General features: G+C 36.0%; 1 protein-coding gene across 1 annotated transcript in view; it reads left to right on the top strand.

Moving 5' to 3' along the window:
* cntnap2a (contactin associated protein 2a) overlaps positions 1-27175 on the top strand; it is a 301573-nt gene that overhangs the window by 43877 nt on the left and 230521 nt on the right. Inside the window, exons 5-8 of the mRNA XM_067378732.1 lie at positions 5402-5605; positions 7201-7385; positions 11608-11751; positions 13453-13711. Coding sequence (XP_067234833.1) covers positions 5402-5605; positions 7201-7385; positions 11608-11751; positions 13453-13711 — 792 coding nt within the window. The remainder of the gene's footprint in view (positions 1-5401; positions 5606-7200; positions 7386-11607; positions 11752-13452; positions 13712-27175) is intronic.

The following is a 27175-nucleotide window of genomic DNA, read 5'->3' as shown; positions in this document are numbered from 1 at the left end:
CTACGCAAAAACCCGGTGACTCCTCTGTGCAAGTGTAGTACTCAAATCCAGCAAAAGAGTTCGACCAATCATAGCGCTGGGTTCATTTCCCCAAATAGCAAGAGGGGATGATTGACAAAATGTGTATGGGCTATCAATAAAAAGAGACTGCAAATCGTCAGCAGCAACACAAAATCCCGCCCGATCCTCATTCCACTCCCGTCGTCTGACAGTGACTGAATTCTCAAGCGAGGACAGTACAGTATTCAGGGTAATTCTGACTCCACTTAAGGTAAACGCGTATAAAATGCAAAAGTAATGTTGAACAACAAATCTAAATAAAAATGAAATCGCTACATGGCTTAGTGATTATGAAAATGTTGTGATGTGTGACTGACAAGTGCGAGTCTGGAGAAACAGGCATTTTATTTATTCTCATTGTTGAGAAACGTAGCCTAGGCCTACATGTGTCGCTACAATGTGTTGATACTAACCAAAGTACTTAATTATGTTACATAGCCTACTTATTGTATGAAAACTAGCACATTAGTTACTTATGCATTTAAAATTACCGTCTGAACTTGTCTCAAAGCTGCGCGAGCTCTCATAAACACAAACGCGCGCGCGCGCGCACAGAGAGGTAAAATGAAAATCGCCGTGCTTGGTTTAAAATTTGTTCTTGCTTGTGTTATTGTTTTGTCAGAAAACATTTTTTAATTATCCACTTGTGTTTTTAAGATTCGTTAAATGACGGACGCTTTAGTTAACACAACCCTTCGTTATATGTCGGACTAACTTCTTGATATTCTTGAATACTCGATGCATTTTGCTCTTATTCGTCCTTTCTATTCATTGTCAACTGTTTTCTATAAATACGTTTGTATTGGCTAACCTTTATTGGTACCTTTTAAATGTTTGTCTTGTTTATAATTCCAGGACAGCACGTTACAAATAGAAAACCCTTTTATTTCTGTGGGATTTAGAATCATTTGGATATTGGAATAATAAATTAAGTATTTTAAATGAATCACATGTAAATTCAATGTTTACTTTACTGTTTTTTAAGGGTTTCTTAATTTTAGACTAGTTTTCATTGTATAATGAAAACTGTATAAAAGACTCGGCTGTCAGGTTGCAAACAAAATTTTTTAGTCCATATTAAATATATGAATGCGATTCACTTGTGGTTGTCAGTTTGTATAAGAACACATTATGCAATGCAATATTAATCATGAATTAAAAAAAATGCTTTTGAGCAGGTGTAGTGAAATTTTTAATTGTGTCAAATTAAAAAAAAACTTTAACAGTCAAAATTAGATTAACAAAGATGGGTGTGTGTGCTTTGTGTATTGTATTCTCAAAAATATAAAAAATTATATGAACTGCTAATGACCTTCTTAAGCTTATAGTAGGTAATAACCAGTTTGAACCTTAAACCTTAAATCTTAAACCAGTTTAGGTAATGTCAAGTTTAAACCACCCAAAACCAGATCACTATATAGGTAATGACCATCTTAAGCCTGCTTACACCATAATGACCAGCTTGAACAGCTAATGACCATCTTAAACCAGCTAATGACCAGGTTGAACCTGCTTACACCATCAATGACTAGAACAGCTAATGGCCATTTTTAAACCAGCTTACACCAGGAAATGATCAGTTTGAACCAGGTAATGACTGTCATAAACCAGCTTACATTAGGTAATGACCATCTTAAACCAGATCACAATATAGGTAATGACCAGCTTCAACCAGCTAATGACTTAATGTCTTAAGCCTGCTTACACCATAATGACCAACTTGAATACCTAATGAACATCTTAAACCTGCTTACACTAATGACCAGTGCGGACAGCTAATGGCCATTTTAAACCAGCTTACACCAGGAAATGGTCAGCTTGAACCTCTTTTACGTTCTTCAACGAGCACTTACACAGATAAGTATGGGAGCATTTGAAAGCATGCACCTATCAGTGGTTTCGTCTATCAGTGGATATATTAGGGATCCGCTGATAGATGCCTGCTTTCAAACACTTCCGTCTGAATCTGTAAGCGCTCGCTGAAGAGCTCGCAAAGATGTCTGTTTTCAACATGTTTGTGAACGTGAAGCATTGATCATTGTAGCCAATCACAGACAGTATGTTGTATGTTGAGCATGTGAACACACAATAGCCAATCAGAGGTGTTTAAAAATGCTAGGCTCAAAATGCTAGGCTAAGCTGGTATCGTTATATTTTTAACATTTTAAAATACCCATGTCTGTACCTTTGACAATACTATTCCCAGGTTTATGGTAAACACTGAGATGTTCCCAGGTTTAAATAAAAGAGGGTTTTTTGTTTTGTTTTGATTAATTTTTTTGTACCAGGTTTATAGAAAAAACAAGTCGATAAGCAGTTAACTTAGGCTAAATATGTCAATAGTATATCAATAAAAAGTTTACGCTTTTAAAAAATATAAGTATAAAATGTTAAATTTAATTTACAGACTGAAAAAAACTTTTTGTGCTATTTTCTAATAGTTTGGACTAATAAAGAGAGAAAACCTGCACTTAACCTTTTCACTGGCATTTTGTTTTCATAGTTAGACAGATATCGTGATATATCATTATAGGATTGTCTAGCAATATATCGATTATTGCAGAATCACTGTATCGTGATATTATTGTTATCGTGAGCCATGTATCATGATTGTATCATATCATGACATTTCCTTCAATTCTCACCCCTATGACCAGCTTGAAACAGCTAATGACCATCTTAAGCCTGTTTACACCATAATGACCATCTTAAACAGCTAATGAATATCTTAAACCAACTTACACCATCTAATGACCAGTGTGAACAGCTAACGACCAGCTTAAAGCATCTAATGACCATTTTAAACCAGCTTACACCAGGTAATGGCCATCTTAAACCAACTAATGACCAGCTTGAACCAGCTATTGACTGTCATAAACAAGCTAACACTAGGCAATGACCAGCTTGAGCCAAGTAATGACCGTCTTTAACCAGCCAATGACCAGCCTAAACCTGCTAATGACTAGTTATCATGTTTGCAAAACAGAATATTCCAACAGGGAAATGTTAATATGTACAAATCACTTTTTTTGGCCTTTTCCCGCCACTCAGTTTCTCTTCAGACACGGAAATGCACTGACTGTTGAGTGCAAATAAATAAGATGTGCAGTAAAGGAATAGAGATAGCCCTTCTCAGGAATCATAGAGGGAAAGAATGGGAGTTAGATAAGCAAGACCTGCAGTGGAGATGAAGCACAGAATAAGAATGAATGCAGTGCTCTGACCTTGTTGATCGGGCGAGAACGGATGAATGCATTCGTGATGGAGGTGAAGGGGATTGGCAATGGAGAGAGAAAGAGAGAGAGAGAGAGAGAGACAGAAGGAGTGGTAGAGCAACTGGCCAGACATAGCACACATACTCATGCATTAGTGTAATAATCAGTCCCCAGCAGGGTGCATGGAGAGAATTGAATTAATTCCACATGCAGATTCTCTAGACTCAAACACACACACAAACACACACGATCACAGTAGATGCTACATACTACAGGCATCCCCTGGTTGTTGTGTACATGACAGATTACACTTAATGCATATTTTCACCCACTTTTTCCATGTAGAACAATTACAGTTGTTGCGTCATTTTGTAATTTCCACTGCTAATGGAAGCTGATAAATGCAAATTGATTGTACATGCCTCAGGAATGCATACAATGAACGATCTATTTAAATAATGGAAAGAAATATCTTACCCGCTCACTGACTTGAAAACAGCACTTACTGTAGACTAGGGCTGCACGATTAATCGCATGCTATTCTCACGCGCATTTCGTCAGTAAAGCCGGTTCCCTGATTACCGCTAAATCGCCATCACCTGCTTTCAAATGAAGCGGCATTTAATAGACAGAGCCGTAGATCACTGAAAAGCCACGCAATATCGCGTTCATATCGCAGATGAATCGCCTGCGATAATGAACGCGATATTGCGTGGCTTGTCTGTGAACTACGGCTCTGTCTATTAAATGCCGCTTCATTTGAAAGCAGGTGATGGTGATTTAGCGGTAATCAGGGAACCGGCTTTACTGACGAAATGCGCGTGAGAATAACATGCGATTAATCGTGCAGCCCTACTGTAGACCTGAAAAATACTCTGTATATTTTATATTATTACCATAAATCATTTCATTATGTTCAATTAACATAATTATCACATTGCTTTAGTTAGAATTCTTTGTCTTTTTTCTTCAGACTTAATTTATGACTGTCAGGTCAAAGTGTCTGAATAATTTTTGGTTCCAAGTTTTTATCATTTTTACTGGTAGTCCACTGTATTAAGTATTTTTGGGTATAATACGTCAGAGTTTACTTTATTTTGCTATCTTCACGTACACAAATGAACTATTAGTGTCCTGTACCCACTAGTAAAAAAAATATCAAAAATGTCTGAATAATTTTTGGTTTGACTGCATATTTTTTTTAGTATGTCCCTTAAATTGCTATTTGATAAAAATACAGTAAAAACACAGTAATATTGTGAAACATTACAGTATTTTAAAACAGCTGTTTATTTTAATATATTTTAAAATGTAATTTATATAATTAATGTGTATGTATGCGTATATGGCTGCGGATTGCATTTCTCATGATGAAACTTGATTATTTATCTAATACATGTAATACTTTCATCTTTTTTTTTTTTTTTGCTGCAATACCAAACCTTTTTAGTCCAAAGTTAATGCATTCACAAGCCTACCGCAAAATCAACACAACCATTTACATTTTAATTAAGCTCAGATCAAACCCAATCAATCTCTCAATAAAGCAAGAGGATAAACACGCCACTTCAATCTTATTGGTGGAAGGGAACACGATGACATCTGTATCTTCTGCATTTTCTGTTTCCAGTTTGCTGTGGATCTTTCCATAATTACCTGCTCATAATTTTACATGGCATCAGAGTGATATTAAGACAGTCTGCATAGCAATCAAGTGCCATCAGGAACTGTGAGCTTATGTAATATATCCAAAGGTTATGCAGTGTCAGTGCAGGAGATGAAACCAAGAGAGCGAGCGAAAGAAGCCGCGAAAGGAATTTACATTCATAACTTCCGGTATGCATCATTCCAAACCATGACAGGGATCAAAAATCCTCCTCCACTGCGCAATAAGCAGAAAGGCTTTGTCAGCAGGTAATAGCCAGCTGCAATTTTCTGCCTCCTCGCTGTAGTTTATCACCTGATCCCAGCCGCAGTTTATCTGTGAACTTCACCATGCTTTCGTCCAAGCAATCTGTAGAACAGTCACTCAACCGATCATTTAGCCAAAAACGGGCATGACATCCAGTCACCTCAGAGGTGTTAATCTCTTTTTCTCCTCCTGTCTTTTTTCTTTCTGTCAACAGGGGCAGATGTGATTAATTTTGATGGGCAGGGGGTGATCTCTTACCGCTTTAAAATGAAGAAGATGAAGATTTTGAAGGACGTGATAGCCCTGAAGTTTAAAACATCAGAGAGCGAAGGGGTGATTCTGCACGGAGAAGGTCAACAAGGGGACTACATCACCTTGGAGTTGAGGAGAGGCCGGCTCCTGCTGCAGATAAACCTCGGTAAAACGGATGTGTGTGTACCTTGGTGTGAATTATATCATTAATGTGCTACTGATAGTATATCAGTATGTCTTCAGCTTATTTATTGACTTATTATCTGTTGTCTTCTATTATTTCATTGAATGTTTGATCCTCATTGATTCTTTGATAAAAGTCAGTGACATTTAAAGGGATAGCTCACCAAAAATGAAATATCTGTTACAATTTTCACTCACCGTCATGTAATTCCCAAACTGTATGACTAACACTACCCAAAGTTCGGGGTCAGTAAGATTCTTTTTAAGAAATTAATACTTTTATTCAGCAAGGATGCATTAATTTGATCAAAAGTGAAGACATTTATTATGTTACAAAATATTTCTATTTCAAATAAATGCTGTTCTTTTGAACTTTCTATTCATCAAGTAAAAAAAAATATGCATCATGGTTTCCACACAAATAATAAGCAGTACAACTGGTTTCAACATTGTTAATAATAATAATAATGTTTCTTGAGCACCAAATCAGGATATTAGAATGATTTCTGAAGGATCATGTGACACTGAAGACTAGAGTAACGATGGGAATAAATTGTATTTTAAAACATAATAAAATAGAAAGCAGTTTAAATTGTAACACTTTTTCACAATATTACTGTTTTTACTGTATTTTTGTTTAAATAAATTCATCCTTAATAGACTTCTTTCAAAAACATAAAAAAAAAAATACCCTAAACGTTTGAATGGTAGTGTACTTTCTTCTGTAAAACACAAAATAAAAAAAAAAAAAATTTGAAGAATGCTTTATTTCCATATAGTAAAATTCAATGGGTCCCAATGAAGGAGAGTAAAGCCCCGGGTATACTTCACTTTCAGCGCCCAGACACGTTACACATGCAGTCACGTCCGTGCGTCTTTCAAAGTATACTACACCACGGATGCGTGCGGATGACCGCGTTCGTCACATGTGCAGTACAGTTTTTTTCTATGCTCTACCAGACATCGGAGAGCAGCACTGAGTCGTGTCATCAACGTGACATTCACTGGGCATGATTGGAGAAGAAAATAAGTGCATCCTTTCCCATATTTACTTGTCTCCCTCCATGAATTTGCCGCCCTAAACACGTCTTTGTACTCTTTCAAACATGAATTGTACAAATGTGGTTACTTTCTAATCCCTTCGCAAAATGCTGGTCAAGTTCGCTTTTCTCTTTTTTCAAGCGTGTTGTTTTTAAACCGGTCTTTTCACACTCTTCTTTGTCGGCTGAACACTGTGCTCAATACTGTGCGTAATGCCACGTAGTGGACTCTTCTGTACTGCTTGCGCATGCGCTGTTGCACGCAGACTGTCCGCACGGTCTAGAAAATTGGCCTGCACGCGGCCAGTGAAGTATACCCGGGGCTTATTTTTCATTTTTGTGTGAAACCTAGCCTGAGGGGGGAAAAAAAATATTGATAGACTGTAAAACACAAAACTCATTATCTTGTGTATCATGAGGACATAAACATCTCATATGCACTGTGATGGTTCCTCCCATCAATGAGTATTCTGCAGTGAAATTGAAGATATTGTATGTTCAATATTAATGACAGTCTCCTATGTCTAATAAACTTCAGGAAGTAATCAGTACGGCTCCATCCTGGGCCATACATCTGTGACCAGCGGCAGTCTGCTGGACGATCATCATTGGCATTCTGTAGTAATTGAGCGCTACAGGAGAAATGTCAATTTCACCCTTGATCAGCATACTCAGCACTTCCGCACCAACGGGGAGTTTGACCACCTTGACCTGGACTATGAGGTACGACTGAGAAAGTGAATGATTTATTGCTCTGAACTTCATTTAACAAGCAGGTGCATTATGGGATGCTAAAGCTCAAAATATTACTCCCCATAATTGGTAATTCTTAAAAGTTTTTAATTGTCCTTGGAAAAGATTCATCTCACACCGATAAAACAGCATGAATGATGTGAGAATGAACAGGCAATATTGTGAGAATTCCCTTTTGAAAAAAAAGCATGAATTGAATTTCCATTTCCAAGCTGGTTTATGCTAGTTAGTGCTATTTTGGTGCTATTCTATTATTTAAAGGTGCCATCGAATTGAAAATTGAATTTATCTTGGCATAGTTGAATAACAAGAGTTCAGTACATGGAAATTACATACAGCGAGTCTCAAATACCATTGTTTCCTCCTTCTTATATAAATCTCATTTGTTTAAAAGACCTCAGAAGAACAGGCGAATTTCAACATAACACCGTTACGTAACAGTCGGGATCATTAATATGTACGCCCCCAATATTTGCATATGCCAGCCCATGATCGAGGCATTACACAAGTGCAGCCAGTAACGTCTGGATGTGCACAGCTGAATCAACAGACTAGGTAAGCAAGCAAGGACAATAGCAAAAAATGGCAGATGGAGCAATAATAACTGACATGATCCATGATATCATGATATTTTTGGTGATATTTGTAAATTGTCTTTCTAAATGTTTCGTTAGCATGTTGCTAATGTACTGTTAAATGTGGTTAAAGTTACCATTGTTTCTTACTGTATTCACGGAGACAAGAGCCGTCGCTATTTTCATTATTAAACACTTGCAGTCTGTATAATTCATAAACACAACTTCATTCTTTATAAATCTCTCCAACAGTGTAGCATTAGCCCGTTAGCCACGGAGCACAGCCTCAAATTCATTCAGAATCAAAATGTAAACATCCAAATAAATACCATACTTGCGCGATTAGACATGCTGCATGACGAACACTTTGTAAAGATCCATTTTGAGGGTTATATTAGCTGTGTGAACTTTGTTTATGCAGTGATAGAGTCGAGAGCTTGGGAGGGGGCGGAGAGTGCGAGCAATTAAAGGGGCCGCAGAATGAATTGGCGCATTTCTAATTATGCCTCAAAATAGGCAGTTAAAAAAAATTAGACACCTTAGACTTATATTACATCTTGTAAAAAAAAGTTTGATGGCACCTTTAAACCAACTTAACCATGTTTTTCACCAACAAAACTTGGTGATGCTGGTTGAATAAGTCAGTATTGCTGGTAAAAGTATATATATAGTGCACCTAAATTGAACATGTTTGACATTTTTTTTTCTTCCAAAATCTTCATTTTTGAGGATTATCATTTATGGTGTTTTACATATAATAAAAGTGAATGGGTACTGGGGCTGTCAAGTTACAAAATGATACAAAAGCACCATAAAAGAATCATAAAAGCAGTCCATATGACTTGTGTGCTATGTTAATCTTCTGAAGTCATATGGTACTGTAGCTTTGTGTGGGAACAGGCTAACATTGAAGTCATTATTTAGTGAAAATCTTGCCAGACATGATTTGATACATATTTGATTTGATAGTTTGTTAATACTGTATGACTTCAGAAGACATCGAATTATAACACAAGAACTGTTTTTATGATACTTTGCAACACATTCTCACTCCTAACTTGTCACATATTAACACTTGGTCAGAACCCTTCAAAATTAATTTTTAATGCACAGGGTACCCCTTTAACGTAATTTTTCGATCTGCAGGGTACTCCATTGCTTTCGATGAGAAACTTTTGCCGTTATGAAATTTCCATGGGCATGGAAATTTTATTGTCATGATGAAATTATATATTTGGGTATAATTTTGCCATTATGGCATGTTTTCAATTTAATCATCTAGAATCATTTTATTTGCATTTATTTTACTATTTTTTTTACAGTATTTAGACATGTTTGAGCATGTAACCCAACCCTTACCCCTAAACCTACCCATTTGTGTATTATATAATATTAAACACAGGATATATCAGGCATATATGACTACAGCCACAATTTATTCAAAAAGTACAAATGAATGAATGTTCCAAGGGTTCCGAGGCGAAACCATTGATTTGTGTGAGGAACAGACCCAAAAGTGATCACCGTCTCCATCTGCCATCATGCTCAGATCCTGTGCACACATTCAAAAATTGCCACCAGAAGAAGCAATACGTTTGTTTTGATTGTGAAATGGCATTGGCTCTTGTGTGTCTCATGACACATAAAGTTTGGGTGTATCTTTTGAATGAGATATTATGGAGTAGGATAATTTTAAAAATAAAAATAAAAAAACATAAATTCCGCTGTTCTTCATATAAAGATACCGTATGACTTTAGAAGACTTGGAATGCAACACAAGCTGTTTGTAATACATTTCTTTTGGTCAGTTTTTGCAATAAATACCTGTGAATGTGTGTTTGTTGAGGAGTGGGTTGGTTTGGGGTAGGGTTGGGGTTAGGTACTCCAAAATATATATGAAAATATAAATATTTATAAAATAATTTCCTTATGTACAAATGCATAGAAGTAAATATGTCATCATTTGATGCATAAGGCAAACAACTGAAAGCAATGGAATATCCTGCACATGGAAAAATTACGTTAAAGGGGTACCCAGTGCATTAAAACACCAAGGGGTCCTGACCATGCATCAATATGTGACGAGTTGGGAGTGAGAATATGTTGTACTTTTCAGTGTTTTTGGCATTTAGAACTTGACACCTCTTGTCCCCATTTATTTCCATTTTATGGAATAGAAAGAAAGTCATGCAGGTTTGGAATCACGTGAGGGTCAGCAGAATTTTATTATCCCTTTAAAAACCCCTCAAAAAGCCTGGTTGGGGGCATATGCTGGTGGAAGTCCGGTTTTACATTAGTTGGATCTCATTTCATTCCCACACAGACTGCTAACAGACTCAAAATAGAAGTTCTGTAATTATCTCAGAATCCTTCAAGGATTTCTGTAGGATTCCAGTCACACTGCAGCCGTCACCCAATCCAGAGAGCTGAAGCTCAAAGCTGTGATGTCACACCAAGACACTTTGTCCTAGGGAGGTTCACTGTGGTAAACTTTGTTTGCAGTGGGATTTTTATCCCTTGTTATTCTTTTCAGCACAGAGCTTCTGAAATCCGCTTCTCCACACAGGATTAATCCACACTAATAATGTGTAGCAGCATATTACTGTTATCAAACAGAAATGACGCATATTAACAATCACTGTAGAGGAATGTATAAGAAATTGATTTTCAGCGACGTAAAGAATATGGTCTGAGAGCAAATGCTTATCTATTCAATTGAGCTCAGACACTCCTGGTTTCATTGGATGCAACAGGGCTGGTTACAGCTCAGTTGGTCTGAGACAAATTGACCCCAATTAAAGTGAAAGTGTCTGATTAATTGAGCTGAGAACGGATCCAAACCTGTGAATCGTTTTCTGCTGGAGCACAGACTGCATTTACAAACAATTGCATTTATCGACTATTGTGTTGAAGCGCTAGTGCTCTGTTTGAAACTGCATGAATAATAGGACTTACTAAGCATTTCAATAGATAGATATTATCTGATTTTACAAAATATGTATAATTTTACTCCATTGTCACAAGCTGAAAATTTTGTTGGTTGTGGCTGATCCAGCAGGATGTGTTTGTATGAAGTATCAGATAAAGTTTCAAGCGCTCCTTTTCTTCTTGACATAGAGAGAGATTGGGGTAAGATGTGCCACTTTTACTTAGGTTTTTGAAAGAGAGGTAATACTAGTAATATGCTTATTTCACCATATTTCAATCATATTTCACCATCATATTTCAACTTAATTTACTTGTTAATTTAAGTGTATTATGAATCAAATTTGAAAATAGGACCTTAGAAGTCAAGAAGTGACAAAACATTACTGACGTTAGGGGTAAACTGGGTTATGTCAAGGGGGAACTTGTATCATTGGAGAATATGGGAACGATTTTCATTTCAAAATAAAATATAAACATAATATAAAATATAAAATTGACTCTTACATCCAAAAATCACATTTTTCGTATGCTTTTCTAATGTGTTTATTGGTTAAGAAGGTGACTTGGCTTACACTGACACATCTTACCCCACTCTCTGCATATATTGTTGTGTTGAATTTGGTGGGTTGTAATGCTTTGATACAGTTTTTGTGACTTATGTTTCTAAGAAGTCTGATTTCTCCATGCAGCTGACTTTTGGAGGGATGCCTTATTCTGGGAAGCCAGTCTCAGGAGGTAGAAGAAACTTCAAAGGCTGCATGGAGAGCATCAACTACAATGGAGAGAACATCACTGACCTGGCCAGAAGAAAGAAACTGGACACTTCCAGCTTTGTGAGTCGATTTCCTTTCAGTCAACCCCACAAACCATATCTGACTAATCAAAGTTTGATTTTGAGTGCATAACTTAGTCGTTTACGACTGTTGATATGTGCAGATTTAGCATGTTTGGGTGGGTTGTTTTTGCCTGGAGGGTTTTGTGGAGGTGTATGACCATGAAGAGCTGTACAAGGTTGAAGCTTCAGAATGTAGAGCGGTTCAGACATGATATTGATGGAGCTTGCATTAAAAACCTCATATCTATGCTGTATGGATCCGTTTAATTTGTTACAACACGCCGATGGGAATGTTAATCATCTACGCAGATTTGATGACTGTTGTCAGCACTGATAATAATCTAATTTCCTCTGCCTGTGATATTACAAAGAATGCAATAATTGCACATCATATTCAAGAAGCATATCAGAGTTCATTAATGGAACCACAAACATAAAGAGACACAATGCTTTTTACTGATGAAAATTACAATTTTATCTCTGCCATACAGTTACACCAGCACGTCATAGAACATCACTCAAGCATTATGTTACATCTAAATATGTTTGAATCAGATTCACATATTTTTGTTCTAGAGATTTTGATTTTGACAAATAAACCAATTCTGCTTGTACTGTATTTTAGGAGTCAAAAACAAAAACTAAAATTAAAATTCTGTCATCATTTACTCACCCTCATGTTGTTCCAAACCTGTGTGATTTATTTCACTGCACAAAAAGTCAATGAATGGCATTGAGGTCCAAAACAATATTCGACCCCATTGAATTTCATTGTATGGACAAAAACCACTTAGACATTTTCCACAATATCTTCTTTTGTGTTCCACGGAAGAAAATAAGGCATACAGGTTTGGAACCAGAATGAGGATGAGTAAATGATGACAAAATTTTCATTTTTGGTTGAACTATCCCTTTAATAGCATGAAAATAGCACAGTTCCCCTCCTTTGCAAATTTGACACGTGTCCACCATAGACAGCCTCTGAATTATTATTCATGTCTGAAGGATTATATTCAAGGTTGATAAATCACATCACATGGGCGGAGGTTCTCTTATGAAGCGCTGAGAAAGGCTGAGTGCACTTTTCTATTTCATTGTGATGAGACTGATTAAGTTCTCTATATTTGAAATAAGGCTGAAGTGCATTTGGTGCCTCAAAATTACCATTTAGAGGGACGTAGAACTGGAGAGTTATGAATAAAAGCCCTCGCTATTGCTTCCATGCACCCCTTTTCCAGCTTAAGGTTCAGAAATCGACGGCGTGGTTGGGAACATGCTGTAGCAGCACTTTGAGAGATCTTTCTTTAAGCTCATGTTCCACATGAAAGGTCTTCAACCATTTCAGACAGATTTATTTTCTAGTCACTTTATTTTGCAGCTTTGTAAGTGTATTAAAGATGTTGCATTTGAGAAATACATTATACAATGTGTTAAATTTGCTGCTGAACAGAGACGTCTACAGCCAGCCTTAGTTTATTTGCTGGTCTTACCTGGTTTAAGATGTTCTAAAACTTCTAACACCCCTTCAAAACCCTCAAAATGGACCGGCATAACTAACTTGGCCATGTTGGGAGACCTGATGATATAATGTTTGATACATATTACATTGAAAACGATTGTATAACCATCTTTGTGACATGTCTACACTCTAAACAACATAAATGTTTTTTAAATGTTTTGCATCCTGCCTTATTTTCAGCGCAACCTGACGTTCTCCTGCGTGGACACACACACGTTCCCCGTCTTCTTCAATGGCACAAGCTTTCTGCAGCTGCCGGGGAGGAGGGACCACAATATGGTGTCTGTGGGATTCCAGTTCCGTTCCTGGAACCCCAGCGGCCTGCTCCTGTTCAGCTCCTTGGCAGATGGAATGCTGGAATTGGCTCTAAACGATGGAAAAGTCACAGCACACATTAACGTCACCCAGCAGAAAAACATGCGCGTGGACATTGCATCAGGTGAGCTGACATTTTCACCCACACAGACACAGTGGTTGTTACATAGAGATCTCATAAGGTTTCATCAGCCTCTTTTTTTTTTTTATTTAAAAAAAACTGTTGTTTTTCTAGCATAGTAGCACCTAGCTGATAAATTACTTAATGTTTTATTTGTGTATGTTTAAATAGTATATGATTAATTAGCACCAGTTGTAGCTATTATAAAGTTGTTTAAACTTTACTGCTAAGGTTTGTCATTTATTGTTTAAAGTCAACATGAATTTGGATACACAATGCATTTAATTCTTTTTTTTTTTTTTGAGTGAGGGCTTCATTGTATCCATCAGAAATATATATATATATATATATATATGTATACAAATGTATCAATATGATAAAACAGCGCTGCGTTACCCCACGTACGCTTGACCGAAAGAATTCATCCATGAATATAGTGAAGACAACCTCCCATGATTCCACGAAATTAAGGCATCATCAAGCTATGCCTTTGTTTTGGATAAGCTACCTCTAGTGGCGAAAAATTACATATTGTGCCTTTAAAATGTAATTTTGATAACATAGCCAGGGCCCGTTCTCAGAAATGCTCTGAAGCATAGTCTTAAGTTTTGACTTAAGTGTCAAAAAATTCTTAGTAAAGAGTAGGACTTTTCTAAGAGTAGGAGACTTTTATAATACTTTTAGTAAACTATAAGATTCTTAAGTTGTTACATTTAAAGTTATAAAAAGTTTATTCAAAGTCATTAAATGTATTAAAATGCATTAAACATATTAATTATTGTTTAAGTAATATTTATTAAATTTATTACATTTATTTAAAGTTATTACATTTATTATTAGGTCAGTTAGAAAAGGAATTGTCAATCAAGTTTATATCATTTTATCAACTCCATGTCATCATATATAATTCCAATACTTCATATCTTCATTGGAAAGCATGTGTCTCCTCTTCTTTGCTGCTGTCTTGTTACTCCTAGCTAGTTTAGGAGACCTCTGCAGCTCTCCTAAATAATTTAAGAGCTGAGACCTAGTCTTGACACTTAGGAACCTTTATGAATCATACTTGTTCTTAAGTCTAGTAATAGGAGTAAAATTACGTCATTCTTAGAACTTTGACACACTTAAGACTACAATTTTACTCTTGAGTGGCTTTTTACATATAGCCCTAAATCATTTGGTCTTGGAAGAATCGAATAAAAAATGTTTGAGTTCATATTGAAATCTCATCACTGTCTGGAAGAAACAATTGAGATATTAAAGAGGCTAGGCTTTGTCTTAATGAAATTGTCCTTTTTTGTTGATGTAAGATGTGTCTTTGTCAGTCTAAAGGAGAGCATTAGTCCAAAGACATCTATAGACATTCTGGACACACTCACCAAACTCCTGTGCTAATAGGCCATTAGGAGAAAGGGTAGTTATTCTTACATTGTTAACCTCAAGGCTAATTGGGCTCCACCTCTATGGAATCCTTTATCTCTTTTAAGAAAAGCAAATTGACTCCACATTGAACTCCAGCATGGAAGAGTCAGGTAATAACTTGAAGTTCCATGCATAGTAAGTGCTCAGTGACAGCTGTGAGATTAATGTTGTGGTTTGACCTTAGCTAATAGGTCTACAGGATCTGAAATTTCGATCCTGTTTCAGACTTCAGCATGTTATTGGATTTAATGGATCAATTGTGGACTTTATCAGTGAAAGAATTGATATGGGGTGTCACTTATTCTTTTGTACCACAGAGCAAAGTACTAAGGTAACCATGGCACTCTAATTAGTTGGTTTGAGTGAACCCATTTGTTGTCTGATATATCATATTATATTACCCCACCAATTGGAATTATTCCTTTTTTTTTTTTTCATTGAAAATCAAAAATCCATCACATGATTCTACCACACACAATCTTCATTTTCTATGAAAGCCACTCAAATGCTTTAAGATTCCATATTCGACCCCTAATATATTTATCGATATAATTTTAGACCTGTTTATACATGTAGTTGGATAGCAGATGTTTTCTTGTTAATCTGACGTGGAGTATTAGAATGCAAATTGAGTATACAGGTGCTGGTCATATAATTAGAATATCATCAAAAAGTGGATTTATTTCACTAATTCCATTCAAAAAGTGAAACTTATAATCATTCATTACACACAGACTGATATATTTCAAATGTTTATTTCTTTTAACTGTGATGATTATATCTGACAACTAAGGAAAATCCCAAATTCAGTATCTCAGAAAATTAGAATATTGTGAAAAGGTTCAATATTAAAGACATATAAGACACAATATTTTATATGACCAGCACCTGTAGTTTTAAGAGCTTTGATTTTTTTTCCCCCTCCATCTGCAGAGAATCGTTAGCTGAAGAAATATTACCTTGACAAATTAATAAATGATTGCCTTAGTCATGCTTCTTGAATACCTTACCTCTGGTGTGTAGACGCTGAATTGAGAGCATTCATGATCAATCTTTCTTCATAAATGGCTGATAAGGTTTATGGAAATGCTGCAATGAATTGCTAATCCTTACAGCATCAAATTCTACAACACCTGATCATTTTATGTCAACTTCTAGTTGAACAATGTTTGTTAAACCAAAAAGGTAGCCGTTAATGCCGGTTAATAATGGCTTATTATTAACAATACTTTTTAGTGCATATTTGGAAACGCAGTTGTGTTTCTATTTCAAAATAAATATAATATTTAAAAATCCTTGCAAGAGGTCTGTTTACACAAACTTTATGACTTTTTGAGGTTGAATAAATGCATTTTAATAATGTTTATAACTGTATAAGAGACAGCAATTTATATAAAGATGTGGTAACATTTAATTTATTTATTGTTATAAAACATTATTGACTAAATGTGTCATGTGCCATTAGTCAGTACCATTACCCATCAGAACTGACTCATTACATCCATTTTCTGGAATCAGACTGCTTTAAAACATTCATAAGAATCATGCGTTCATGAATTACACTACACTGTTTGTCCTGTATGTTTTTAATTCACTATAACGATTTATAAGAATCACTCGTTCTGGAATTTTGTGCAGTGAATTCACTAAGCATAATTTGTTCGGGAATCGCACAACACTGATTTCTCTGTATGTGTTTGATTCACTGAAGATAACCGTTCATAAGCATCATTTGTTCAGTAATCGCACAACACTGATTTCTCTGTATGTTTTTGATTTAGTGAAGAGAATCCTTCATAAGCATCATTTGTTTTGGAATTGCACTATACTGATTGTGCGTTATGGTTTTGATCCACAAAAAAAAAAAAAAAAAAAACTGCTTACTGTATACAGTAAGAGTTATTTGTTCAAGAATCAGAATACATTGATTGTGCTGATCTTTCACTAGAAAGATCAGTTTTTTCTAAAAGTCATTCTTTTGGGAATCAGACTACTGTACACTGATTGCCCTGTATGTTTTTGATTCACTAAAAGGAACGATTCATAAGAATCATTCTTTCTGGAATCACACTACACTAGCTGTGTCCCAATTCACAGACTGCACAGACTTCAAAACCCACAACTTCGAAGTCCTTGACTTCGGTAAAGCGTTCTTAAATGGGACAGTCTAGCCTATGGAGGATTACTCTTGTCGCCAAGCGACTGTGACAGCCGCTGTTGATGAGTGGCAGGAACATTTGCACTGGACTTTTTTGAAAGTTATATTAAACCTGTCTAATTTTGTTCACCTTGGTCCATTTAAGTACATAATAAAGAGTATAAACTATATATAAAATCACATCTTAGTAAGTTATGTCAACATTTGAACAGCTTTAAGATTTTTTTTTTCATTTATCACTGTAAAACCTGATAAGTAACGGTTACTCAAACCATTTGAGGAAACCAATTGCCTTAAACCATTTAAGATTTAAAACCATTAAGTATGAGTACTATAAACTCATATACATTAAGATAAATTCATTTATTTTAGTTTTGGTTTAGTAAACTCAACATAAAGATTTTAAGTTTATTCCACTCATTCAGTTTGTCTTGACAACTATATAGCTACTTAAATGGTTTGAGGAAACCGATTGCCTTAAATGGTTTAAGTTCATCAAACTCAAAGTAATAAATTTACAGACGACTAAGCAAAAACTAGCAGTACAAAACAATGATGACAGAACAGGAGCACTGTAAAACTCAAGAATACTCAAAACATTTAAGTAAACTAACTAATTTCTTTAAGTTAGTAGAACTTTTTTATTATTATTATTTTATTATTTTATATATTATTATGGAAACTGTATTTTAGTGAAAGTATGCACTTGTAAAAAACATTTATGGAACCGCACATTATTCTGTTCCGTTAATAACTGGAATTGAAACATCAAGCACTGCTGGACCTAAATCTATCCTTCCCATAATGATGTACAGTAGGACAGGAGAATGATCTAGACATCATTCAGGCTAGTAAGGTCATATAGTAAACTTTCATCTGTATTGTGTGAATATTTTTTTTCTCCTTTGCAGCTCAGCCCATTTGCCTGCTGGCTCCAACCTTTTCTTGTCCAGGTTAAAGGTCCATTCTGCTTGTCTTGAGCTGCAAATTGGCTTTGGAAATGTGGATGAGGAGTCTGATAGTGCCGTAAATGAGCGAAGTCTTGCTAATAGGCCGCAGTTAAGTCAAATTCCAGAGGGGACACTTTACTTTTACTCATCATTTCACCAATTCATTTTCAAACTACTGATTTAAATGCATTGAGTTTTCATCATCTTTTTCTTTAAGCACTGAAGATTAATGGCTGACATGTTAAGTTAATTGACATGAATGACTCAGTGTGGCGAATCCGTTTGTAATAGGTGGAATGGTACCATGCTAGGGATTAGAACTTCCCCACTGAATCTAAATTATCCAAGATGAGTCATGCAAAACATATCTGACATGTTTTTTAGAATTAACAGCCTTGGAGAACCAGTATATTAAAGCCCCATTTTTTGTTCAAACGAGAATTATTATGATGGTTTCAACATCTTGTGCTGGTAAGTTTCTTAGTGTTTTTCAGCATTTAATCATCATCTCTCAGGAGCCAATGGCGAGTACTGATTGCTTCCCTCAGTAACAGATAATTAGTCATAATTAGGTGGTTTTACAGCAAGGTTGTTGCCATGGCAATCAAGTGCACAGTTGTCAAGAGATTGATGCAACTTTTGAGATGTTCTCTAATTAAGCATGAGGAATCGAGTGAAAATATGTTTGCATTTGTTTGTTTTCCACTTATTTCCTAATGGAGAGTTTGTCAAACGCTGTTGTTTACAGTAAAATTGTTAATCATCATAATGATACTGTTAGGAAATGGATGTTAAATCTTTAGCGTTAGGACGCTAATGCTCCGATGTGTCGGTGGTGTGAAGTGGTTTAAAATCGGTTCCTTTACACATTTGTTTTCCTTTTAATCGTTAGTGCTGTTATACCCTCTAAGCAAAACTAATAGGTCTTCGGAGCTTTGCTGCATGTTCAATTACAACCGAAATTGACAGGGCGACTGAAAATTGCCAGTGATTTTCCACTCATGAAATGTAAGCCTGTAAGTACAACACTGACAAGTCATGTTGCTGACAGTTTGATAAATCGCACCGATCACAGACCTGTTCTATTGTGGTAATGGGATAATTTGGAAAAAACATCTGATTGTCATGCTCGGTGGCATTTGTTTTGCTCCTTATATGCATTCAGCTGTGGCTCTTTCCTTGGCTCCAGCTAAGGTCTGATACCTTCAAGGCATGTGAACTCAGAAGACTGAAAGAACTGCCAATTGCCTCTCCTTTCCTCTCTCACTATTCTATCATATATTGATCCCCCTTGTTTAAGTGAATCTGTTTTCTTTGAAATTTATGAAGCCCTCTAGCGCTTATGAATTTGAGTTGACTTTGTGCTTTGGTCTTAAATATTTGCCCCTCCGAGGTAATTTGAGAGGCTTTTCAATCCAGGTGGAAGGCAATTTAGCAAGCTCATAAACTGGGACAATATAACATTATAATCATAGTAAGGTATAGTGTTTGCCCTATGATTCCCTTGGGGGATCTCCATTATTGCAGTGTATTCCTATTCAATATTGAACTTTCAGCTCCACCAAGAAAGTTATGGTGAATGGACATTTGGGTTTATTACTTGCTATTTATTACCACAGTGAAATGACAGAGAGTTGTGCCGATTTCTGCAGAATTGAAACACACATTCCCTGCATCTTGTTCTTTTTTCTTTTTTTTTTTTTTCAAATATTTGGGCTATTTTGATTATGCGTTCAGCTTTTAGCAAGAATATAGTACTCCCAGCTCATATTTTATCGTATTTAAATATATTCCACAGATTCTGTCCACAAAAAAAAAAAAAAAATCAGCAAAATCATGTTTCTTTACACCAAATCAGCATATCATGTTACATTGAATACTGGATTAATGGCTACTAAAAAAATCAGATTAGCGTTACAGGAATAAATTACATTTTAAAATGTATTAAAATTAAAACGGCTTTTTAAATTTTAAATTGTTAAAATAGTTCACAATATTGCTGTGTTATTGTATTTTTGATCAAATAAATGCAGCTTTGGTAAGCATAAGAAACTTGAAAAAAAAAACATGATTTCAGAAGCATGAAAAAAATCTAACTTTTGAACAGTGTATGTTATTTTTTTATATATTTTTTTTTTATTGTCAAAGGGAAGACTCAAATGTCATTGTTGAGATTTATATGCAGTTTAACACAGTAGCTGGAAAATGTTTTTGCATCTTAAGCATTTATCAAACTTGAGAGCAAGAATATTAAATGTAAACATACGTTTTTCTTATATGCCACCTTTTATGTGACATCTTTTTTGTTGTGTTGTTTTTGTTCAGATGGATGGATGTTTGCAGTGTTTTATTAGGTCTGCTCTTTCATTCCCTTTTCAATTTTTGTTTAGAGAACTGCATGTTTCAGTGCATGATAGAGGCTTTTATTCATCAGTGAGCATTCATGAAAGTCAACTACAATAGTTTCATAGCAGCAAAAGCAAGAAAAAAAAAAAACTAAATTAAAAGAAAAAATGTATCAATAGAAAAGCTTGTGCATCATCACGGTGTGGTAAATATAATCACACAGACTGATTTTTATTTTTTCCAGAAACTTCTTAACAACTGGCTTATAGCAGATTGGTTTCAAAGGCTTTTATATTGTGTTTTAAGAGTCTTCATCTCCAAATGATGGAGGAGTTTGTGTATAGAAGGCAGAATGGATGTGATGCAGCCATTTCTTACATTGTTCACGGACGATGTGATGTTAATTTCCTGTTTACTCTCATGCGCTGAGTGAATTCCAAGTTAGTGAATGATCTTGATGGATGTTGTGCAATAATTCATTGATCTTTCATGGATGTTTGTTCAAAGTTGGCCTCAAAATCTGCACTGAATCGTTCCTTAACAGCTTCTTTGCTTTCAAACCACTTCTTCCTGCTTGCTTTCCTTCCTCTTCAGCCAAAATGAACAGATGCCTCATGCAGCCTTTTTCAACAGAGAGAGCCATTTTCTCTGTTCCAAAACCCAGTGCGCAGTCTACAGAGGCAGCATTTTAAAGCATTATAGGTGCGTTTCCTATGTGTAGGCTGTTCCAAACCTTCTTTTGGCCTTCTCAGGCAGAAACACGTGTATAGCATCCTTCATAGAGAAAGAAAATCACATCATGCATTGTATCAAGCTCAATGAAATAATAAACTCAACATAGCAAGTGATAAAAGAAAAATGTAGATCTTAATAAATATATTTCATTCAATAGTTATTACAATTACAATCAAAGATTTTACCCAGTATTTTTGTGTGCTGTGTATTTTCATGCTTATTTTTAGGTACTTTATTAAAGTTAGCCACATGCTAACGTCAGACTCTATTAAAATCTCTTTCCAAATAATATTTAAAACTTTGCTTTCAATTTAGGAAAGTGCTAATTAAATTTTTGAACATCATGTTGTTTTTAATAATATGACTGTAACAAAGCTTATTGATAAAGGAAGAAGGAGCCAGGAACTGGCAAATGTTCAACATGTTCAACAAGTCCCCCTCTGGGTCCCCCTCACGTCGACCACAGCACCTGGGGGTAAGGACAGATGAGGCGAGAGAAAAGGGAGATGGAAGAGACGGAGATGAGAGAGGGGAGAGAGGAGAAAAAAAATCTTGGTCACGGATGGCAGCCACCCCTCCAGAACCCAGGCGGATGGCAGTGTGCTCTTATCAGCGAGGGCTCTTTGACAGGGTTTTTTTACGTTGCTCCCAGGTTTTGGCACCACTGTAGTGAAGTACGTTGATGAGGGAAGGAGAAGGCGGGAATATACCAAATATACAAACAATAAAGCGAAAGTAAAGCAGCAGCCCCTCACGGATGACTGACGCATAAACTAAAACAAAACAACAACTTAAAGTCCAGGCCTTCACTGTTGTCACTCCTCCTTTTATCCTTCTGGAGCTCCTCCGTGGAACTTGAGACCGGTGTGGCAAGCAGGCTCATTAACACTCATACCACTGGCCTTGCTCCATTCCCACGGCTCTCGGCCCCGCCCTGCTTACCACTATGACACTATTTCATGTAGTATATGTAGGCCTAAATTATTCTTGATAATTATTTATTAATTTAAAAGTTTGTTTGGTATATTTTATTGTTTTATAAGTAAGTATTTTATGCTCAAGTCCAAAATACAGTAAAAACAGTAATATAGTGAAATATTATAAACATTTTTCATAACTGTTTTCTATTTTCATATATTTAAAAACGTAAATTATTTCTGATAGCAAAGCTGAATTTTTAACCGTGATACGTTTTTTTTGTTCATGATTCTTTGATGAATAGGCATTTATTTGAAATAGAAACTTTTATAACAATATAAATGTCTTTGCTGTCACTTTTGATCAATTTAATGCATTCTTGCGGAATGAAAGTAATCATATCTTCCAAAAAAAATTAAAAAATAATTGGAGTCCTTATAATTAAAAATTTTGAAAACCACTGTTCCAAATCATTTAATTAATGGATTCCATGATGGTCAGGGTCAATATATATGCGGTACAGAGCAAGGCACTGGTATTGGAACAGAGCTATTGTCTTTAGCTCATCCATAATTTACAGAAAGATCAGATAGAGGGTGTCTTATGTCCATGACTTTGCCCATTTTTAATAATGTCTGTGTGAGATCTGTTATCTTAGCTGTTGTCTCTCTCTTCTAGTGTCTGTTACAGTGCCCTCTGTTTTATATCTCACGTCTAGTTAAACACTCCAGGCCATCCTTTTGCCAAGATGGGGGGAAAAACAGCTTTGAAAAGCTCAAAGCTTTGACCTGTGAACTTTGCTTAACTGTGTCCATTTTCCAGAGGAAAAACAGGAGGATTTTCTATTTCAGAGCCAGTGTCATGGTTAAATTTTATCAATCAGAAATAAACAAGAATTCTTTCTCTAGTTTTCCTGTCCCCTTCAGGGTAGTGATAGTTTCAAAAATCAATGTGATATGTGGAGGTGACTGGGAGCAGAGAATATCAGATTTATCCCTCAGGCCTCTGCTGAATTATCCAATGTTCTCGACGTAGCTTCACGCAGTCTTTGACATTTACACATTCTTTTTCACTCATTTTATGTCCTTCCATCAGTTATTTAATAGTAACTTTTTTTTCATTTTACGTGAATTGATAAAGCTGAAAATTGTCTATATGGTAAGATTTCTTCAGTCTGTGTGTAGCAGTTAAAGGAACACATCTAGTGCTTTTACCACAACAATAGCTGGCAATATTTCTGGTTCTGCAAGGATGAATGTGTGAAGGCCATCGGGTGGTCATGTGTATTTTACATCACTCACAAAAGCTTCTGCAAACAATAATGGCGAATCTGAGCTCCGTTCCCTGGAGCCCACAGGCTGTGCCACAAGAAATGTTCCCTACAACAGGTCAAAGTCCAGATACAAAGCAAACTGTAGCTTTGTACCAGGTCAGCCTAGAGTTATGAATTAAACAGGATGTGGTCTTAAACAGTGCTTAGACAAATATCAGTGGATTTTCACTTAAAATGTCTGACGCCGCCTTGGTGGTAAGGTTATTTTACTGCGTCAATAAAGGTCTTTTTTGGAGTCCTATAACAAAAACAATCTAAATATGAAACTCATTTTAGACATCTTATTATATGTTATTTTTAAGTGCAGTTTCACGCACTGCTGTTCACTGCCATATTTTCTTTGAAGAAGAAATTAATTATTTTATTCAACAAGATTGAAGAACAAAATTGACAGTAAAAACATAATGTTACAAAAGATTTATAGCGCCTGCTTTGAAATATATTTTTAAAAAAACCTTACTGACCCCAAAATATTTAAACAGTAGTGTATTTTTGTCACAAAGCATTTTGAAAGGTACAGATTCCAGTCACCTGGTTTATACAAAACATCAAAAGGCTACTTAATTAAGAACTTTAACTAAACAGCGGTATCACTTTTGTGTGAAAACTGTCTCATTAACCACCCACGAAGCAGTTTAACCAGGTCCAAATGTGATGAATTTCCACTGTCATTATTTTCAGCGCAAACATGCCTCCAATTTTTATGCCAATTCAGCTCCATAATGTGCTTTATTCACAAGGCTCATTGTACTAGTGACATTGAATTTGAAAGAGATGTTTGTGTGCATTTTCTATTGGGTTTTTGCCTGATTTGCATAAGTCCATCAGTGAATCAGACACTAAAGCTACTTGTGCAAAATTGCTGCACAATTCATTCTCACTGAGTTTCCTCCAAAAGTTTAGCCTGTGACATTCGTAGAAAATCAGAATTGGTCACATAACCAAGACCTCATTCGGATAAGTCATTAATATTCCTCTGTGGTATGGACAGAAGAGGCCTGATACATATTTCATAATTTCTCTCTTTGTGTTTAAAAAAGGGGCTTCTAAGACAATTTCAGACACTCTAGTATCAAAAAACATATTCATAGGAAAGCAGAAGTTTGAAGTTCTTGCTCTCCCAAGAGTTCTCTTTCCTGGCAAAGCATAACATTAATCATGGTTTGGTGTCTGTGAACCTCTGAGTAGTGAGGAACTTTCCCAGCAATCCTTTTTGATGACATTATTGCATCTGGGGCTTCTTGGCTTGAGCCTTTTGCAGCCCTATCCAGACCCACATACTCAAATATCAGACTTACCATGATGACAAATAGAGCTGGAGGCTGTGCATCTCTGTAATTGCATCACTACCTTTGAACCCCGTATGAGGATGCACCTGCTTTTTAAAGGGCGCCATGTCCTTCAAATGTCATTCACACTTTAATGGTTTTGTGCTTCTGGAATCTACGAGACATTTATCAAAGTCTGTTTGGGTTGTCTATGGGCATCTCTTATACTGTCAATGGAGTTCATTTATGTTGTAACAGAGAGGCTAAATATGTGTGTGTGTGTGTGTGTTTGTGTTTGTGTTTGTGTTTGTGTTTGTGTGTGTGTGTGTGTGTGTGTGTGTAGGTGTGTAGGTGTGTAGGTGTGTGTGTGTGTGTGTGTAGGTGTGTAGGTGTGTGTGTGTGTGTAGGTGTGTGTGTGTTCATCATGGGAAAGTTGATTAAGCAGGTAGAAAAGTAATGACTGTAGGTTGATCCATCGGAGTTCAAGGGACCCACTTTGTGTTAACAGAGGGTTTCCTCCTGTCTTAATTAATCTGTGAAGATGGGTAACGACCGCAGGGTCTCTCACAGAGACATGCAGGGATGCTGCCCTTTCACACCAATGTAGTGTAATTAGGTAAGTTGCAAAAGGCCGATCACCGTGATGATGTATTGAGACACCTTTCTGCCCTAATTAGAGCACCTTTGAGTATATTATGGTTACACTGAGGGATTTTTTTTTTATTATTTTTTTTATGAAACATTGTTTTTGTTGTTGTTGTTGTTGTTACTTTTTATGGATGGAAGGCATTTGGTGTGGACATTGTACGTAGAAATTTATCACAATATTCTAGAATTGTAGTCATTAATGATTGAAATATTTTTTTTTAATGAAACTGAATTAAAAAGGGCTATCAGACCTTTCATCAATTGTTATACAGTTTAAACACTAATTAATGATATGTTTAACACCATTTTTTTGTAACAGAAACATACAATGAAACTTCTGTTAGTTCACCCAAAAAAGAAAACTGTCATTAATTACTGTCATTAAAATATTTGTTCCGAATCAGTGGTTCGGAGCGTGTATCAAGCTGCCAAAGTCACGTGAACCATTGAAATCCCGAAACACTTATAATGTAACGAAGCCTCGTTTATTGAAATCACGTGATGTTGGCAGTTTGATACGCGCTCTGAATCACTGATTCGAAACAAAAGATCCGTAAAGCTTCAAAACTTCATGAAGCAGTGTTTTGAAATTGCCCATCACTAGATGTTGTTGAATAAAGTCATTATTTTGTGTTTTTGGTGCACAAAAAGTATTCTTATCGCTTAATAACATTAAGGTTGAACCACTGTAGTCACATGAACCATTTTAAATATGTCTTTAGTAGCTTTCTGGGCATTTGAAAGAGTAAATAAACTTGCTGTCAATGGAGGCCTCACTGAGCCATCGGATTTGATCAAAAATATCTTAAATTGTGTTCCGAAGATAAACGAAGGTCTTACAGGTGTGGAACAACATGAGGGGGAGTAATTAATGCAACTATACAGCACTAAAATCAACTAGAAACGACAGCAAAACACTTACAGTATGCAGATCCTCTTGTAGCTTCAATGATTCTCTCTAATGAATGCTAAATAACAACTGTTTATATACTAAGCTGCCTTTGACCACGCCTTACTGACTCAGAGCAAACGAAACCAAACGCGATTTGCCACGTGACCTCAGTAAACAAGCAGTAAAGCAACTATACAGCACTAAAATCAACTAGAAACGACAGCAAAACACTTACAGTATGCAGATCCTCTTGTAGCTTCAATGATTCACATTCTGGATTCGTCATCTTTCCTGTACCGTATATATATACATTGTTAATGTAGCGTGGGGGGCAACAAAACCTAAGCCCAATCAAATATAGCCTGACTACACCACCGTGGATCTCTCTTCAGGGAATGTTGGATTTAATTATAAGACACAGATCCAATGTGTGCAAAACCAAAAGGAAACAGACGGATTTCTCAAATACAATCAACTCACAATTTATTTCCAGAAAGTACCATTAAAAAAAGACACATAGAAAAAAACAGTCAATTATGAAACATGATTCAGGTTGATGTAATACATTATATTATATCTTTTAAAAAAAGAGAATGGCAGCTAAACAAACCAAAAAGAATCAAACCAAAAATATAACTAGCGGACACCAGAGGAGTACTGACCAGCCACCGGTATGAGCCCACGCTATGGTCCCAGTAAATTCACCCGCAACCGTGCCTGTGAACATCCACACACGATGCAAACACACACACACACACACAAAGGGGAGAAAATATACACAACACAAGTGGACATGCAGT

Source organism: Chanodichthys erythropterus, chromosome 23 (assembly GCF_024489055.1).
Source record: "Chanodichthys erythropterus isolate Z2021 chromosome 23, ASM2448905v1, whole genome shotgun sequence".
Classification (NCBI taxonomy): Eukaryota; Metazoa; Chordata; class Actinopteri; order Cypriniformes; family Xenocyprididae; genus Chanodichthys; species Chanodichthys erythropterus.
The sequence above is the reverse complement of the archived record's forward strand: the minus strand, read 5'-3'. Positions and strand labels throughout refer to the sequence as shown.